General features: G+C 43.5%; 1 protein-coding gene across 3 annotated transcripts; it reads right to left on the bottom strand.

The window, feature by feature from the left end:
• Positions 1 to 485: 485 nt before the first annotated feature.
• Positions 486 to 16202, bottom strand: LOC112562147. 3 transcript variants are annotated; one of them, XM_025235206.1, is made up of 12 exons: positions 15773 to 16202; positions 11761 to 11870; positions 11114 to 11270; positions 8516 to 8797; positions 7800 to 7995; positions 7349 to 7545; positions 6709 to 6914; positions 6394 to 6538; positions 5660 to 5818; positions 4861 to 5207; positions 3959 to 4119; positions 486 to 3526 (listed from the first exon to the last, which is right to left on the bottom strand). In XM_025235206.1, exons 3-12 carry the CDS (start codon positions 11258 to 11260, stop codon positions 3120 to 3122), a joined length of 2247 nt encoding a protein of 748 aa, XP_025090991.1. In that variant the 5' UTR covers positions 11261 to 11270; positions 11761 to 11870; positions 15773 to 16202; the 3' UTR covers positions 486 to 3119. The 3 variants fall into 3 exon arrangements, with proteins under 3 accessions (XP_025090991.1, XP_025090992.1, XP_025090993.1); XM_025235207.1 differs by lacking the exon at positions 15773 to 16202 and adding an exon at positions 13295 to 13429; XM_025235208.1 differs by lacking the exons at positions 11761 to 11870; positions 15773 to 16202 and having other exon boundaries at positions 11118 to 11251.
• Between the last annotated feature and the right edge of the window lie 38 nt (positions 16203 to 16240).

The raw sequence follows: 16240 nt of genomic DNA, 5'->3' as shown, positions 1-16240 counted from the left end.
TGGAAAACCTCCCCACGTGACCCTGCGTTTTGTCCCTCGTGCTCAGGTCAAGTTTAAAGGTCGGATGTCCAGTTGGCTGTTCCGACCAGTAGTGGCTGGTGAGGTCGGCCACAGTTTCAACAGACGCGCCAAAGCTTTCTGGATGTCAATTTTCTGAAGAGTTCGGGACAGACTGTGTTATGTTTACCACCGACAGAAAAAAACAAAACCTTCCTTTGTTTGTCATTCTCTTATTCATTCCTTTCTTTTCTGTCATTCATGTCTGTCTTTCTTTCTTTCGGAAAAAAAAACTTTTCCACACATCGTGTTTCATTTTATTTTTGTAGGCATATGTTGTAGGGCAAGATGGCGAGGGCGTGTGAATGACCACGAGTGTGTGGACCAGAAAGCGAGTGTCAGTTATCTGTAAACATGTCTTTGCGTGTACATGCATGTGTGTGTGTGCAGTAGATATGCGACACCATAGCACTGATCATAACTACAAAACCAATCGATGAATTTAATAATGATTAGTACAGTTCGTGTCTGTAATCCAGACCACACAAATAAAATGTTCAGCAGCGTCAGACTGTCAAATTAGTTAACAAACCTCTCATCAATAAAATCAACAGCACGGATTAATAAACTGCACAGAGCATGTTGAAAAATCCCTTAAAAACAACTTTGGACAAAGAATACATGAACAAGCCATATTTACTCCAGTTCAAACATTATATTACCCTTGTTTATGCTGACAGTCAATGATTACTGAATGCAGACGAAAAAAGGTCTGTGGAAAAAAAAAGTGGAGGTGGAAAAAACCGAATTGGAGAAATGGCAGGAATTGTTCTTACCAGGCTAAATGAAGCACAGACGACGACGACGACGACGACGATGATGATGATGATGATGATGATGATGATGATGATGATGATGATGATGATGATGATGATGATGATAACGTGGTTAATGTATCCGGTAGAGAGTTCAATGTGTTTTATAGCCGACAGTTACAGAAAAAGACAACAAAAAAACCCCCCACATACACACACATGCGTTTTGTTAACTAGTGCAACTTATTTTGAATCTCTACTTCAATCAACACTGATGCTGGAAACAAAACCTTCAAATGACAAAAAGCAGATTAACTCACAGAATTTAGGTCCGTGTATTCAATTGTTTTTACTTGCTGTCCGAATTGTGACTCCAGGTGAAGCTTTATTCTGTTTTTTCTGTAATCGGATCTCTTCTTTGCTCTCAGATTCGGCAATGTGAACAGCTGCCACACACTAACATAAAAGTGTTATAATAATACTGCAGGACTGTTTATTCCGTAAAATGCTGATAACTGAGAAAACTTCAGGGCAGAATTACAATGCTGCACATAAAAACCAAAGAAAAAGAAGTCATATGTAATAATAACAGTGTTAAAAATCAACAATCAAACATTTCAGAAGTATAAATAATTTAAAACTGTACATAAAAATGATTATCATGGAATGAAAAACACTCTGATGGTTATTTGTCTTAAGACACTTAACAATGCATGCTGGAACACAACGGAGCTTTGTTGATATATGTCTATATCGAGCCCACCAACCCAAGCTAACTTTGTACATCGTAAAATCATTTTTAAAGAGTGAAAAATCTCTTAAAGCTTTTGAGTAATTAATTTTATTTAATAGATTTATTACTTTTCAACAAGGAAGCAAAAAACATATTTTAGCCTTTGTTTGGGAATGAGAAATGCCTCACCCGGACAAAGTATCACAGTTTACAACTCCTAGAGCTGGATGCCTGGCAGTGACTATACAGTGTTGTAAAACGACTAACGGACATAACACAGGCCTAGTATGAGGATAAACATTCCAGTGCTGGAATATAAAAGACCTAAACTTCGAAAAAATAAATTATTAACAAAAGTAATTACTCTGTTTTCTGGTTTGTCATGGAGAATCGACTAAAACAAATATACAGTTGACATTTTACATTAAATGCAAAAGTTATTTTATAAATGTACCCTCCACCACCAGGATGAAGCATTAGGAACATTCTGAACAGTTTTCAAATATTTGAATTGCTAACTAGAAGCGTCGTCTGTCGATGAAAAGGTCCAGGCATGCGCACAAGAACACTTCTGTGACCTTCGCACCCACCAATTTAAGATTGCTCAGACTTTCATCAGAGCAAAAAAGAAAAATTCAACATGTCTCGGAATGTTGGATGCTGTGTGGTAGGGAGACTGAGCAGAATGCACCGCTAATGCCACAACCTAAGCTGCAGGACGCGAGAACAAACTGACCAACTCATGGACACACGCCGGCGATTGAGAACGCGCTGCACATACCTGGAACTTTGCATCGACAGTTTCTGGTTTTCTTGCTTTGGAGATACTGTTACTTTGCTTAAGAAAACAAGTTAAGAATCTAGAAGCATTCCTAAATATTTCTTTTAAACAAAAAAATAATAACTCTTTTATGTTGAAAATGATAATAACGATTTTTCCGCTGATTGGGTAGTATGCTTTTAGACCTGGATATCAGGTTAAAAATGTCAATATTATGGCACTAATCCTCAAGTTGTATTGTTAGCAGACAATTTAATGCAGGCATAAAACCCTAAAATCACCCAGCATATGTTATGTCCAAAAGACTCACTGTTCGCAAATACCAGCCTGAGTATAGCAGAATATATACAGAGGAATTCATGACATAGCAACACACACTTAAATTCACAAAAGTTAGAAAAAATAGGTTAACTAGACATTTTGAACGTCGGATAAATGCAATTCCAAAATTTGTTTGTCATGCTCGATTTCACATGCACGCTGCTCTTTTAAAAAAAAAGTCTGATGGAATTATACGCACGCACACACATTTTCTCTCTCTCACGCACATACGTGCACGCGCGCCAAGATGTTCCGTTGATGATCAAAATACAATGTTCTTACATATGATATGATTCATATATACACTGTATATCTAAACACACGACATTTATATTAAACGGAATTGTCGGTGATATGGACTGACCAGTAAAGTCGTTAATTCGTGCTCCCTCTCTACCTCTCTTTTTCCACTCTCGTTCGCGTGTACGGCAAGATTGTCTCAGATTAGCTACAACCTCTCCGCCATCATCGTTTACTCCGGGCACTTCACGTAAATAAGCTGCGCCGTGCAGCGGGAGGCACCGTGCAGGACCCCACTGACGCTCCCATCGCTCATCTCCCTTCCCTCCCCCACGGACACCACCACCTTGCGCTCCAGTCCGTTGACCACCCCCCACCCGACCACTGCTACGACGTCCGACAGCGAGCGGACCACATCCTGGATGGCTTCTTGATCGCCGCTGGTCACTACCATCACTGGAAGTCCCATCTTTCGCAAACCGCGCACTATACCGGAAGCTTCCTTAGTGACTTCCCCTGATGGAAGTCGTTCCTCGTCATGAAGGTCTTCCACATTCTGATACCAGTCAGGAATCACCATTATGTCTCGGTATTGAAGAGCGGGTGGAGCTTTAATTGTTGCTACCCGTTGCTTCTGACCTGCAAGAAGCCAATTAAGAAGGGGTAGAGCTCGAAATAACAGTCACTTCTTGAAACAGATGTTATTCGACAGGTAAAAATGTCAGTTTTAAGGGCTAATGTTGATGTCTTGTCATGTTTAGAAAAATACTGTTTCATTGAAGTGTCAAACGATTTTAATATTTGATATTTGTCTTAATTTGTGTCTTTTTGTTTGGTTGGTTGGTTTTGACTATAACACTGCGAATAACTGGAACATGTCATCTCTGTGCTTGTAATTTATTTCTTTGACAGTTTTAAATATCTATACCGACAGCTAGCTTATTTTCTTTGACAAGTTTAACATAGAGTTACTGAGTCTCAGCTTCTCTACTTTGACAGGTTTAAATAGCTATACCGACTGCTAACTTATCTTCTTTGACGGGTTTAGACATAAATAGTCGTGCATCTCACCGACTGCCAGCTTCTCTAGAAGGCAATGCCCAATGTCAAGGCCACACTGCTCACAGTTCATTGCGAACTGCTCACTGTGATCCAGGTGAGAGAGGAGCAGTTCCGGCGGACCATCCGTCACAGGAGGGCGAATATTCTCCGGATCCAAGGTGGTGTTAAACCTGCAAACACAGCATTACTTTGTCAGACATCTAACTCATTGCAAACCGTAGCTGTACAACAGTGAAAGATACGGAAATCGACATTGAGCCTCTCGTAGCAAAAAAAAAAAAAAAAAAATCATTTTAACTTGAATGTCTCCTAGAAAACTGAAATCAGTTGCTCGGGGTCAATCTACGGTATCGTCTAGAAGGCTTCTAAAATCGTGACAATTCTACTGTTCATGTTGGCTGATTGGCAAAGCTAAAACAATCCCGTGTGTAATGTATTCACATCAGCATTACTTTAATTGGCAGCTAATAGCAGCTTGGAGTATCTTCATCTTTATCATCACACCGAAGAAAATTTCAACATTCTTTATCGTTTAAAATCCTTTGTTTTAGAACTGAACTAGTTTCCTTAAGGACAAGGTGACCACAGACATACTTCTAGAATGAAATTACCAGTGTTCAGTAATCAACTCAGCGAATAATATGCCATCTCTACCCCTGCTACCATTACTACGCATGTCAAGGAAAGTGTAAGTAATTAAAGTCTTCCGGTGGTCTAGTAAGATGAATGAACGAAAAATTCGATGAAGACCTAATACACAGGAAAGAAAGGGGAAGCAACTGTATTCTTTAACAGTGTAGAGAATTAAACAAAAGAAATCCCAGACTGATATTTCCTCTTCACTATCATCATGATTATGATCAGTCATCATTGTTATCAACATCATCTTCATTTTCACCATCAAGAAGCACCTGTAGATGGCGTTGTTAGTGAAGGACACGGCTGTCTCCACTCGGCGCATGACAGCTGGGGGGCAGCGCAGCGACACCGTCAGCCTCTCCTCGTCCATGTTGGGCGGGCGGTGCTGGTGGTGGTAGGAGGCCGCCCACACGTGCAGGTCGGACACGTTGTTTTTCAGCTTCGTAAAAAACTCCGTGAACATGCCATCCGCCTCGTCGGCGATGACGTAGAGTTGTCCGTTCTGGCAGGACTCTGTGAGGGATGTGACGACAGACTCGATCTCGCGCTTGTTGCCGTTAAGGAGCAGCTGAACGTTGGCGACAGCCTCTTTGTCTATATCCTCCAGCGTCTTAGTAGCCTGTAACAAAATCACGTGATCCTGGAGTTACACAAAATCTAGAGCACGCCCTCCGTGTGTTCGAGCTAACTAAAGCATTCCTCTATTTCTTCTTCTTTGTCGTTGTCATCATTATAAAAGCGATGTGCCGTGCAATACAATACAACTTTATTAATCCACAAGGGCAATGCCAGATAACACCTGGACCCTTGAACAGTCGCATCTGAAGGGCCAATGTACGAAGTAGCTATTGCCCGGCAACGGGTTAAAACTATTCACAACATGAGCACGGAGTCAGAACCGTGGCGAGGATTACAGGATTACAGCGTGAGGTTAGCGCGAGAAACAATATCGTGACGTCATAGCTCTCCTGTTCAGGGTCTATGACGTCATGGCTTCCCCTCCATTTGCCATCCTCCCTTCCCAGAGCTCGTTTTATATATATATATTCCAGCGAGCACCCGCTTTCTCACCTGGTGAAAAATGAGCTGTGTGGCTGCCTCACTGAAGGAGCCCGTGCTGGCCACGTGTACCACGTGACCCTGGCGCGCCCACAGCACGGTCCGCAGGACCAGGATGAGAGTTTTACCTGTGCCAGGTGGGCCCGTTAAGTAAACGCAGGGGTTTGAGCTCTGTGAGTGGAAAGAACAAAAATAAAACAGAGCATCAAAGACCGCTTACATTTAGCTAGTAAAATCCTAAAATATCGACAGACTAAACATAGGTCTGTGCGTACTGCCGCTAACACCAGTTCTGTGCTCACTGCTGTCATTTTGACACCCACCATGACCGTTTATATGCCCGTCGTCTTGAAATACTGTAACGTTGTCATGTAGGTATATCTAAGGCTCGTCATATTTCGATAAGCCACCTGCATGACACCTGGCGTAGGGTACCCGTCTGTCTAATGTGACCCTTAAAGGAGGTTCTTATTCAATAGTGCGACGTTAAAACTTGCAGTCCCCTAACCTTTGACCTTGCGTTAGTTTTGATCTTTAAATGCATGCTTACTCTACGAAAAGGATTTCCAGGCACGAGGTTAAGATAACCACACACACACACACCTTTGCACACACATGTACAGACATACACAGATATGTTCACACATTACAAATATTTTTGTCTAGCCGTTCTCTGCTTTATGTGAACGGTAAAATTATGTATTAGAAGCAGTGGAAGTCCAACACTGAGACAAGTAAAATATCACCTCCAAGAGCGCCAGCTGCTCCGGGAAGAGTGCGAACTGCACCATTCGCTCTCCGGTCTCCGACACAGCGTCACCCAACGTCCGAATTTCCAGGCTCGGTGACGTCACGCAGTACACCTTCACTGTACTTGCAGGGCCGCAGAATCTGTCACACAGAACAGTGATGTTAATGCGAGACGTTAGGGAGACAAACGTCACTATTTTGAGTGCGGAACATGCAATTCATGTAGGCGGGTTTATTACAAGAAATGAAATAATAATTAAAATAATTTTTAAAAACCCATTTTCTTCCTTTTCGTCTCTATCCGTTAGTACCTGGCCAGAAGATAGTCGTAAATTTCCGGCGTACCCTCTCCCCCGATTCCCTGACTAGTCACCAGGCGATTCCACCATTTCTGCATGCGTTGCAAAATGGCGTCTGTGACGTCAGCGGGCTGCTCTCTTGACGTCATCAGGTCGGAACAGAGGCAGAGGGACACAGCGTCTGTCACACTGGATGCTCCGAAACAAGTGCGAAGTTCCTGTAGTAACATGGAATATTTAAATGTAATATTATGAGACATGTGTTTAAAATAAGTGACTATCTAATGACTATAGCCGCCGCGAGGCTTTTTAAAGAAATCCTCCGGGATATTTTCAATTATCTTACAAACACTCAAATTCGCCCCTTCTGCCACACAACACGTGAACACGTTGCAGAAGATGGCAAAGAAGTGACAGCCATGCTGCTCTTTGCACGTATTCACCATGGCAGAATTCGCAAAAAAACAAAAAAAATTCAAGGAAATTTGTTCAAGTGGGTGCATACTACACATCAGTAGGCGGTTCAGGTTGAGTAAATATTTTCAAAATGTTTTTGTGTGTTCGTTTTCTTTTGTCTAGAATAGCCTGTCACTAGTAGAAGGATCTGTCAGTCGTCCCCACGATCCTCAGCGAGATCCCGGGATCCGCTCACCTGGCTCAGGATGGGGTTCGTATCCAGAAGTTGCGTCAGGCGCTGACTGCTGACGTTGGGCAGCACTAGGCACCTGCGAATGGCGGGCTGAGGCCGAAGATCTGACACCAGGTGTTGCAGCACCTCCTTTGACTTTTTCAGCTGCTTGATGGCCAGCTCCAGCTTCTTGGCCACAGTGGCGTCATCCTGTTGCTGACCTGTGGGCAGAAGAAGGGGGAGTGCGCTTTGTGTTACTTCCAGACCGACTCTATTATTTTATTGGCTCAACGAATTTCTCTAAATCTAACAAAAGATGTCAACTCCATCTGCATCCCAACACGCAGCGAGGAAGAGTTCTTCAGGTGTGGTATATGCAAAGAATTATTAGCAAGGTTTTAAGGACATGTTAACTCAAATGCCCGGTAGGTGTTTACCCCAACCACTCCAAGCCCCACCACCCGATCCCTCTCACCTGGTCGCCAGCCAACTGATTTCATCTCGGCGACAATGAGTCCGTACCGCAGGTGCACGAATAGAAGATCAAAGTCACCGCGGCGCAGTTTCTCAGTTAGTTCGCTAGGACGTGGGTACTTAGAGGTCAGAGCTGAATACCTGGGCTTGTTGAGGTAGTTGTCCTGATCCATCTGGAGAATAACCACCATCGGCTCCTGCATCAGGCAAAACTTGAGTTGTCATATCAGGGGGTATAAACATGCATGTGTGAGAGAAAAGGAATCATGAAAATGTATAAAGGAGGCGAAAAAAAAAAGACAATGAGATAATGCGTGAAAGATAAAAAATGCAATAGAATGTGTATGTGTGTGAGACAGAATCATATGGGATGAGACGTAAAAGATAATGTCAGAGTGACTGACAGAAATAGGTGACACCATGGAGTGGGGTGGATGGGAGATGTTATACGACAGAATGTTTAAAAAAAACAAAAAACAAGCAGATAGCGCAGATATTTCAGAGACAAACTAAAAAGTGTGCAAGACATTTAGAGAGACATGAGAGAGATGAGACAAAGTTTAATGTCAGAGTGACAGTAAAATACAAAGGGTTACGAAAGAGACAGAGACACAGAAAAAGCAACAGTCATCTACAGAGACCGAGACAAGATACAGAAAAAAAGTCTTTGGACAGATGCAAGGCAAGCGAGAGCGTAGTCGCTGAGGCGTGTCGAACCTTCAAGAAATCACCCAGGCGTCGCAGGCAGTGCAGCGTCCTCTGCATGACCTCATCATCCCGCCAGTCGCTCTCCATCGTCCCCTGCACCGCCTGCACGTCCAGACCCCGCGCATGCGCAGTCCCTTCGCCGCCCAGCCACGTCTTGTATTTGACGGTGTTCATGTGCACAGGTGGCATGAAGTACGTGCGCGAACATCGCTCGGGAAACCAGGTATTGATGAGCTTCAGACAGTCATGCGTGGCTCGCACCAGGTCGTCGTCTGTCACCACGTGCGGTTTCTGCGAAAACACAAGCCGACATTTTTAACGAACTCAGCCGTGACGTTGTGATCCAGCACGGCCTTGCGCTGAGGACAGAGACTGACCACATCCGCTTTCGTTTAGTGCATGCGCTGTGAGACTGATCGAGTTGTATTTACAAACAACTGTTTTCTTTCAACTAAAGTTATTTTTTACAGGTTTCTGTTGTAAATCAAAATATTTATGTTTAACTCTAAATTTCAAAAAGCGATGGACAGATGGACAGAGTAGAAACAAATGACAATGTTTTTTGTTTTTTGTTTATTTGTTTGTTTGTTTGTTTGTTTGTTTGGGGTTTTTTTTTTTGTTGCATGACGGTCACAACAAATTCCCAGATTTAGCTCGTCACATGGCTCACAGTTTGTCTTCGAAGGTGCTCTTAGGTTCTATGGGGGCTCACCTATTATCTAAGTCTTATGAAGAGACCCATGCTTCGCTGTGGTGGAAGCCGACTAACTGCCATGATGGAAGTGAAGGATGCGTCAGTATCTAGGATTTCCTGGCATTGTATCTTCGTATTTTTCGAACGTTGTCAACATGAATTGATTTTATTTGCTTGAACAGCTTTTGCTCTTTGATTTCACAGCTGAGGAGGTAGGTTTCAATGTCGCCATGTTCTATGCCGGTTTATATCTAACACTACGAGCAGCAAGATGGCTGTTCGGCAGCTGTATCAAGCTCTAGTACTGCAGGCATGCGGGGTTTATCTATGGGTTTTAGATTGTCACGGACCGTCCGCAGACATGCGCATTCTTTCCACAAAGCAAAATATCCTGATCGCTTGAGGGTGGGCGTACCTTCTTAGAGGCACAAATAATTATTCAATTCAAATACAATGTCAAATGAAACAAAGGCAAAATATCCACACTGATAGATTCACTCCTTCATTCGCCACACAAGATATATTACCAATATGTTATCATTCATCCCACGTACTATTAAAGTTAACAATGAAATCGACTCTCATAAAATATTGTCACTGATGAAGAATAAAACAAAATGTTCGTTCTTGATGAAACATTAACCTTTTATATTAAAGTCTCTGAGACCCTCCCAAGTCCTCTATTCTAATTAGTCCCACTGATCTTCTTTCCACGAAGTCTATTTATTATTGAAAATAAATAGTTTTTACGGTACCACAGTTTACAAGCAGACGTCTCGGTCTTGCGCATGCGGCCGCCTCCTAGATGTTTGGCCGGATGATGTTAGATCAGCTGAAGGCCGGGAGGAAACCTTTCCTCCACCGGCGCTTACTCTCCGGCTGTTAAGAACTGTCCCTTCCAGCTCCCCCACGGTGCGGACACGGACTACAGTGACTCACGACCAGTGAAGTACATCCACCTGTAGTTTAACCACGGTATTACTTCCCGTAATACATATTCCGTTCTGGGACCGTTGTTTTTCTCGCTCACGCCAGTACTTCACTGTACTGCGGGATGCCCAAGCCACAGAGCTCCCCCACGGTGCGAACACGGACTACAGTGACTCACGACCTGTGAAGTACATCCACCTGTAGTTTACCCACGGTATTACTTCCCGTAATACTTTTTTTCCGCTGTCGCAGCAGTTGCGAGAAAGTCCCAAGAAAAATCCACCAGCTCTCACTTCGGTTCCGCCGTCTGCTCTCTGCTTTCCGTTTTTTTCTCTAACGTTATTTTCCTCCATCTTTTACGTCACCTTATTTTGACGTCCCAGTTTACGTCATTTGCTCAAGGGCAAACAACTTCCAGCCCACTACGCTAAATCAGATCAACCACGGTTGTCGATCTTCCCTCCTAACCCCCTCTACTAAGTACTTGTCCGTTACATAGATTAGTCAAGCGACGTCACTTTTCACAAGAAAAGACAAAGCTAAATGACTCTATCCAGCCTATTCTTGTTCACGAGGCGCAAGGCGATGAACTTCACATTCCAGTAAAATTATGGGAGTGGAGTGAAACAGCTGTGTGACGTAACTGGGGCAGCAAGGTGACAAAGTAACGCCTTCTTGACACGTTTTGGAACTCCTTCATGTGCTGCGGCCCTCGCAGGCTACACGAGTGTTTCATGTTATGGAACTAACAGCGAGTATCAATACTAAGTAGTTACTAAACTAGAATATATGCTAAAAGGTTACAAAATATCCTCTTTCGGCCATATATGTAGCGCACGCCCCCTTCCACACACAATAGGTGATAAAATAGTATTTAATATAGGATGTTACTAAAAGAGTATTAACTAAATGGTTATTATAGAGAAAATTTTCTGAATGGCTATTTACTAAAAAATATATATATATGCTAAAGGAATATTTACTCGCTTGTTTTGCTGTCCGCGAGGTGACCGTCGCGAGTCTCCGTGTCTTTCCGGACTCGTGCCATTGACGACGGCAACATTGTTGTTATTGCTATTATTGTTATTGTTGTAACTGTCATCGCTCCATCTCGACAAGTGCTGCCCCATGGCTCCCTCTCTGTAATGATATAACGACAGACTGAGCGTCTGTGGCTTCGCTGGTTTCGGTGAAAGAACATGAACATGAAAGGCGATACAAAGAGTGAGAGGATCTTGGAAGAAGAAATAAGAAGAACCCAGAGGGAGAAAGGGGGATACCCAAAGGAAGACCCAGAAAGAAAAAGCGACTCAAAGAGAGAGAGAAGAAAGAAGGTTAATAAGACAGACGACGAATTACCAGCTCCACCTTTACAAAGTACACACCAGGCACTGACCTGTATCTACAAGTAAAATCAACAAGCTTGCATCAGCCGTTCCCTTGCTTGAGGTTACATCAACTTGGAGGACAGAGAGAGAGTCACAAGCCAGAGGAGAGAGTGAGTCAGGCAGGGCAGGGCAGCCAAGCGACAGACGGTTAGTGCAGCTGCTGTAACTGCAAGGTTGTCAGAAAACACCTTTACCTGTACCCCTCATCTAACCTTTACCTATATCACTCATCTAACCCTTACCTCTACGACTCATCTGATGCCCATGTGGGGGAGGAGGGCAGACTGAAGATTCTGTGAAATCTCAAGTGACTGCAGGTCAAACCCGATGTGGGTTGGAAGTAAAATACAGACTGGAAAACAAGAGAAAAGAAAAGAGTTTTAAGAATGACTAATTATCATGTCACAAATATTATTTACAATATTTACAATGTAGTAAGGACGATTCTGGTGAAAGGAAAAGAAGGCTGAGTCTGTATAAGCACATTTCAATCACACAAACAGCTACATCAGACTGAGGCAACTTCCGTATCAAATAGTACTACACCGAAATAACAAATTAATAAATAAATCTTTCTTCGTGTGTAACACTTGAGCAAGCATCAACATGTTTTAGACGATCACATGCTGATTATCACCACCCCTTCCACCCCCACCAACTCCACACACAAACAACCTTCACTGTGGTCACCTCGCCCCGTTTAAAACGCTCCTAGTCGCAGACGACAGATCCGGATATGACCTTTGCCCTCGCCACGCAGATAACGCGCTCTCCTGAGACTGTCCTACCATTAGCTATGCGAGGTCATAACGGGAGAAAGGCAAGGCGGATTTATTGTTGCTGGGATTGTTTTTAATTTAATTGTTTTGTTTCCTGTAGAGCTCCCGTGTCGAAAGATTCTGGCAAAAACTGACAGCAACTTCGCTTCGTCTGCAGTGAATGGCTGGCTCTAGCAAGAGATCCGTTTTCTTATGTTTTCCCCCACCCCACCACCATCACCACCACAGGCTTTGTTTTCAGATTCGATGACAGTTACTATACTCACTTCAGCCCTACTGCCACCTACCAACTCAGCTGGGCTTTTCCGTTCGCAATATGCGTCTTTTTATTCGCCAGGTGATAAGACCTGCTGCAGAGGGTAAACAGACCTATCCTTTTTCACCTCGACAAAAGTTGACCTCAACTAAAGCAACCTGAGACTGGTCGTTATTTCTCGTAACTCGCGCTGAAGGCAACCGACACATAGTTTCACCATTGATCGTCTTTGGTTTCACAGCGTCAGGTGGTAAGCGCGGGATTTCCCCCCCCCCCCATCTTTTACTAACCATTGATTGCAAAACTAATGTCGACCAGATCATGGCCATTTAGGATAGGAATTTGTAACCGCGGTGCCGCTGTCGATACTCGGTGCAGCAAAAGGGAAAATTTAAAGGGATTCAGGGTAACTTAGGTCGCAGTCTTGAGATACTAAGGCTCTCACACCTCCGCCCTATTTCTATCACATGTCACTCCTCCTTTCAGCTACCCCTCCCTCTTTACTAGTGTCTCACCCAGGAATACCCGACAAAGCCCTGAGCACAAGGTGTTGCAGCACAGCGCAAAGTCGAAGTAACTCCGGCTACGACTTCCTTTGTGTGAGCGTTATCACGTGACCGCTGATCACAAAGGCAAAATCTCCATTAAGTGCAAAAGCTTTATTTATTAAACTGGTTCAAGGTGTGGGGTGGGGAGAGAAAAATATCGTTTGCTGACCAGAGGCTGGCAAGCAGTACAAACCTCGTCCTTCTGATCTCAGCCTTTCGACGATTACAAAACTTCCGATTTCTCGTCTCACTCTTGTCTCTGCATCTAAGCATCGTGTGTCAAAGTTCCATGGTAGGCCTCTTGGCAGATGAGAAGGCTGCTTCCGTTGCAGAGAGAGGCCTACAGTGAAAACACATCTGTGTACCAGGACGGACTGTCGGTATTGATGGGAGTAGACAGACAGATGGACGGCGAAAGAAAGGACCTACTCCTGCGAGGTCTGCGTGTCGATTGTCTGACCGCGCGGAAGTGAGAATCGGGAAGCAGGAAGGAGGCTGATCGTGTCAGACACCTTCTATTACACTAGTTTTCGTTCTTGTAACCCTTCTCTCTACATATTTCTCTCTCGCTCTATTGTTATGCTCTTTGGAATCTCTTTACTTGATCTTTACATTGTCGCCACTAACCCTGAACCTTGAACTTGATAGCAAGGTACAGGCGTCTCGTGGATGAAGTATGTCCTTCTACCACCATCACTGACCTCGTTGAGCTAAATTCTCCCACCATAAACTACGACTGAAGGGCTCTTGGGAGCAAAATTGTCTAATTCTTAAAGGCCTAGTACGGCAATGTGTATGTATACCAGCGTGAATGTGTGTCTGAGAGAGAAAGAATAAGACAGCGTGTGCGTATGAAACTGTTGAGGCGTTAAACGAGGCTCGTATTTTGATAACCGCAATGGAAGATGTCAATCAAACAGTTTATCTCTCTCTCTCGTCACTCTCTTTTGTCCCTCTCTACCCAAGTTTAAAGTTCAACTTGAAACTCGCATTTTAACATGTCAGGAGAAACCGAGGATGACCACTGCATTGCGAGTCTATTGGCTATTTCTGAACACGTTACTTGAAGCGTAATTTTATTTATATATATTGTTTTAATTCCCTTTTGTGTGTGTTTCAAGCAAAAACTTTCACTGCTGTAATGACCACCTTGGCCAAAAGTAAACTAAGCACTTAAGCTCCAGTTGAATTGTTTTTCGCAGTTCCTGTTATGAAAAACAAATCCCGCTGTCTTTATCGTCTATTGACCTCTGGGTTATTCTCCATTGTTCAAGGCCGAGCGGAGGAGCGGCAGTTGTTGTTGTAGCAGCTGCTAATGGTGATAACAGTTCTATTCAGACGGTGAGTAATGGTATATGATTCATGGTTGAGATTACTAAGGATATTTATTTGTGAGTCTGTATTTGCATCATGCATGCACACGTGATATGTCGGTATATGGCTCACGAGGAAGATTTGTTTGTTTCAGGAAATTATTATGTTGTTATTATTAGCAGTTATTGTGGTAGACATTTATATTTATACATGTACGTGTGTATGTGTGTGAGAGAGAATTTAAAATCCTAGCCAATAATTACCCTTAAACTCTTCCGATAGCTATCTCTCAGATATTGTATGTTGCAAACTCGAAAAAAAAACCAGTATCATCTAGTTCTATTTTTCCACTCGCCTATCCATTAATCAGTTCGTTTCTCAGCCTTGAAGTCTCTCCGCCTGTGCTGTTGATCATTAATAGTGGTATCTCAAGACTGCAGCAATATTTATATCGCCACAATACCTCGTCACATATTCTTCATAAATGTTTATCACTCACCTAATCATTTCATATCCCAGCAGCATGTCCATCTTACACAGTTAATCAAGATTTATCCTGCTTTTTCTCGTCAAAAATCTCACTCAAGATTCGCAGTCAGCCATGCATGAAACTGTTGTTATTAATAAGGCGACGGGGATTTTCCCAACAGCCTCTCTTGACTTTTGATCACGTGAAGGCCCTCGCTGTGTCTGGAAGCGTTTGGCTGAAGAGTGAACGTTAAGACGCGGCCATTGTAATTACCATATCAATCGTGGGTAAGCAGGTCAACTGTAACACATCGCTCGGGAAATCCCCTCACCCTCCCGGACTACCATATATAAGCTCCACGTTCTCGTAGATTAGGTTCCCCTACCCCTAAATGACGTATCTAGGGTCTTTGGTACCCAGAGAAAATTGATACCTGGTCACTACCATTTACTTATAATACTTGTTTATTTTGTACTCCCCACCCCCCTCTTCTCAAAAAACACCAATTAGTAGACTCTAAAGGGTTGGGCCAATCATCGTTTTTTAAATTAAATATTCGAAAATACGTTGATATTAAAACGAGAGATTACAGTAAAAAAAAACCCATCAAAATGCTGAGAAATAGTAATGTATTTTAATAATCATCTTATTTACTCTAAAGCGATTAGTGAAGGTAATTTTTTGGAGGGTGAGGTGCTGCTCTTTATTGGCGCTCAGGATGACCGTCTCCACCCTTCCCCTCCCTACCTGTACACCGCTCTCACTCTGTGGTCTGAATGAAGGTCTAAATGTTGGGTTAACCCGCGAAATTATCTGCGAATCCTTGAAAGTGCTAAGTGAGTAGTCAGTCATATCCAATCTCTGTAACGAAAACATACACACACTTACTTGAGAGGCGTTTAAGACTCGACTTGTGCGAAAACAAAGCTGGCTTGAATAAAATCCAGTGTTGGATTGAAGCCAGTCCCACCACACAGACTCGCTTCCCCACTACACCACTGTCTGTCTAGTGTGTAGGGCCTGAGAAGAAACACTCATGGTTGAGGTGGTCTCGCTTGGTCTCGCTGGGTCTGAACACAATGACAGGGACTCTCCGCATGCCGCACGACCGAGCGCCGTGTGTCTGTGTGTGAATGGAGACCTGCTTCTGCCTGTGCCACTGACATGCGCAGTAGATGAGGCAGAGGGTTGGGGGCTACCCGCGGTCGACCTGACTCGTCTACTAAAGGCGGATGCAGTGCGGAAATATCTTCAGTGGTCGAGGCTGTATGTCGGCCACGTACAGCGGGTCGCAGCTCAAGCAGGAATTTCCGATTTTTATTTTAGCTCCAGACTGTAATATCACTAAGCTATTAT

Source organism: Pomacea canaliculata, linkage group LG4 (genome assembly GCF_003073045.1).
Source record: "Pomacea canaliculata isolate SZHN2017 linkage group LG4, ASM307304v1, whole genome shotgun sequence".
In the NCBI taxonomy this organism is placed as follows: Eukaryota; Metazoa; Mollusca; class Gastropoda; order Architaenioglossa; family Ampullariidae; genus Pomacea; species Pomacea canaliculata.
Note: the sequence above shows the minus strand (reverse complement) of the source record. Positions and strands in the feature narration are given on the sequence as shown.

Excerpts from the sequence above, each read along its gene's own strand:
- LOC112562147 (XM_025235206.1), bottom strand. The coding sequence starts at position 11,260 with ATGGGGCAGCACTTGTCGAGATGGAGCGATGACAGTTACAACAATAAC. Across the intron at positions 5,819-6,393 it reads AGCAGCTGGCGCTCTTGGAG|AGCTCAAACCCCTGCGTTTA; the intron begins GTGATATTTTAC and ends TTCCACTCACAG. Across the intron at positions 4,120-4,860 it reads ACTAACAACGCCATCTACAG|GTTTAACACCACCTTGGATC; the intron begins GTGCTTCTTGAT and ends CTGTGTTTGCAG.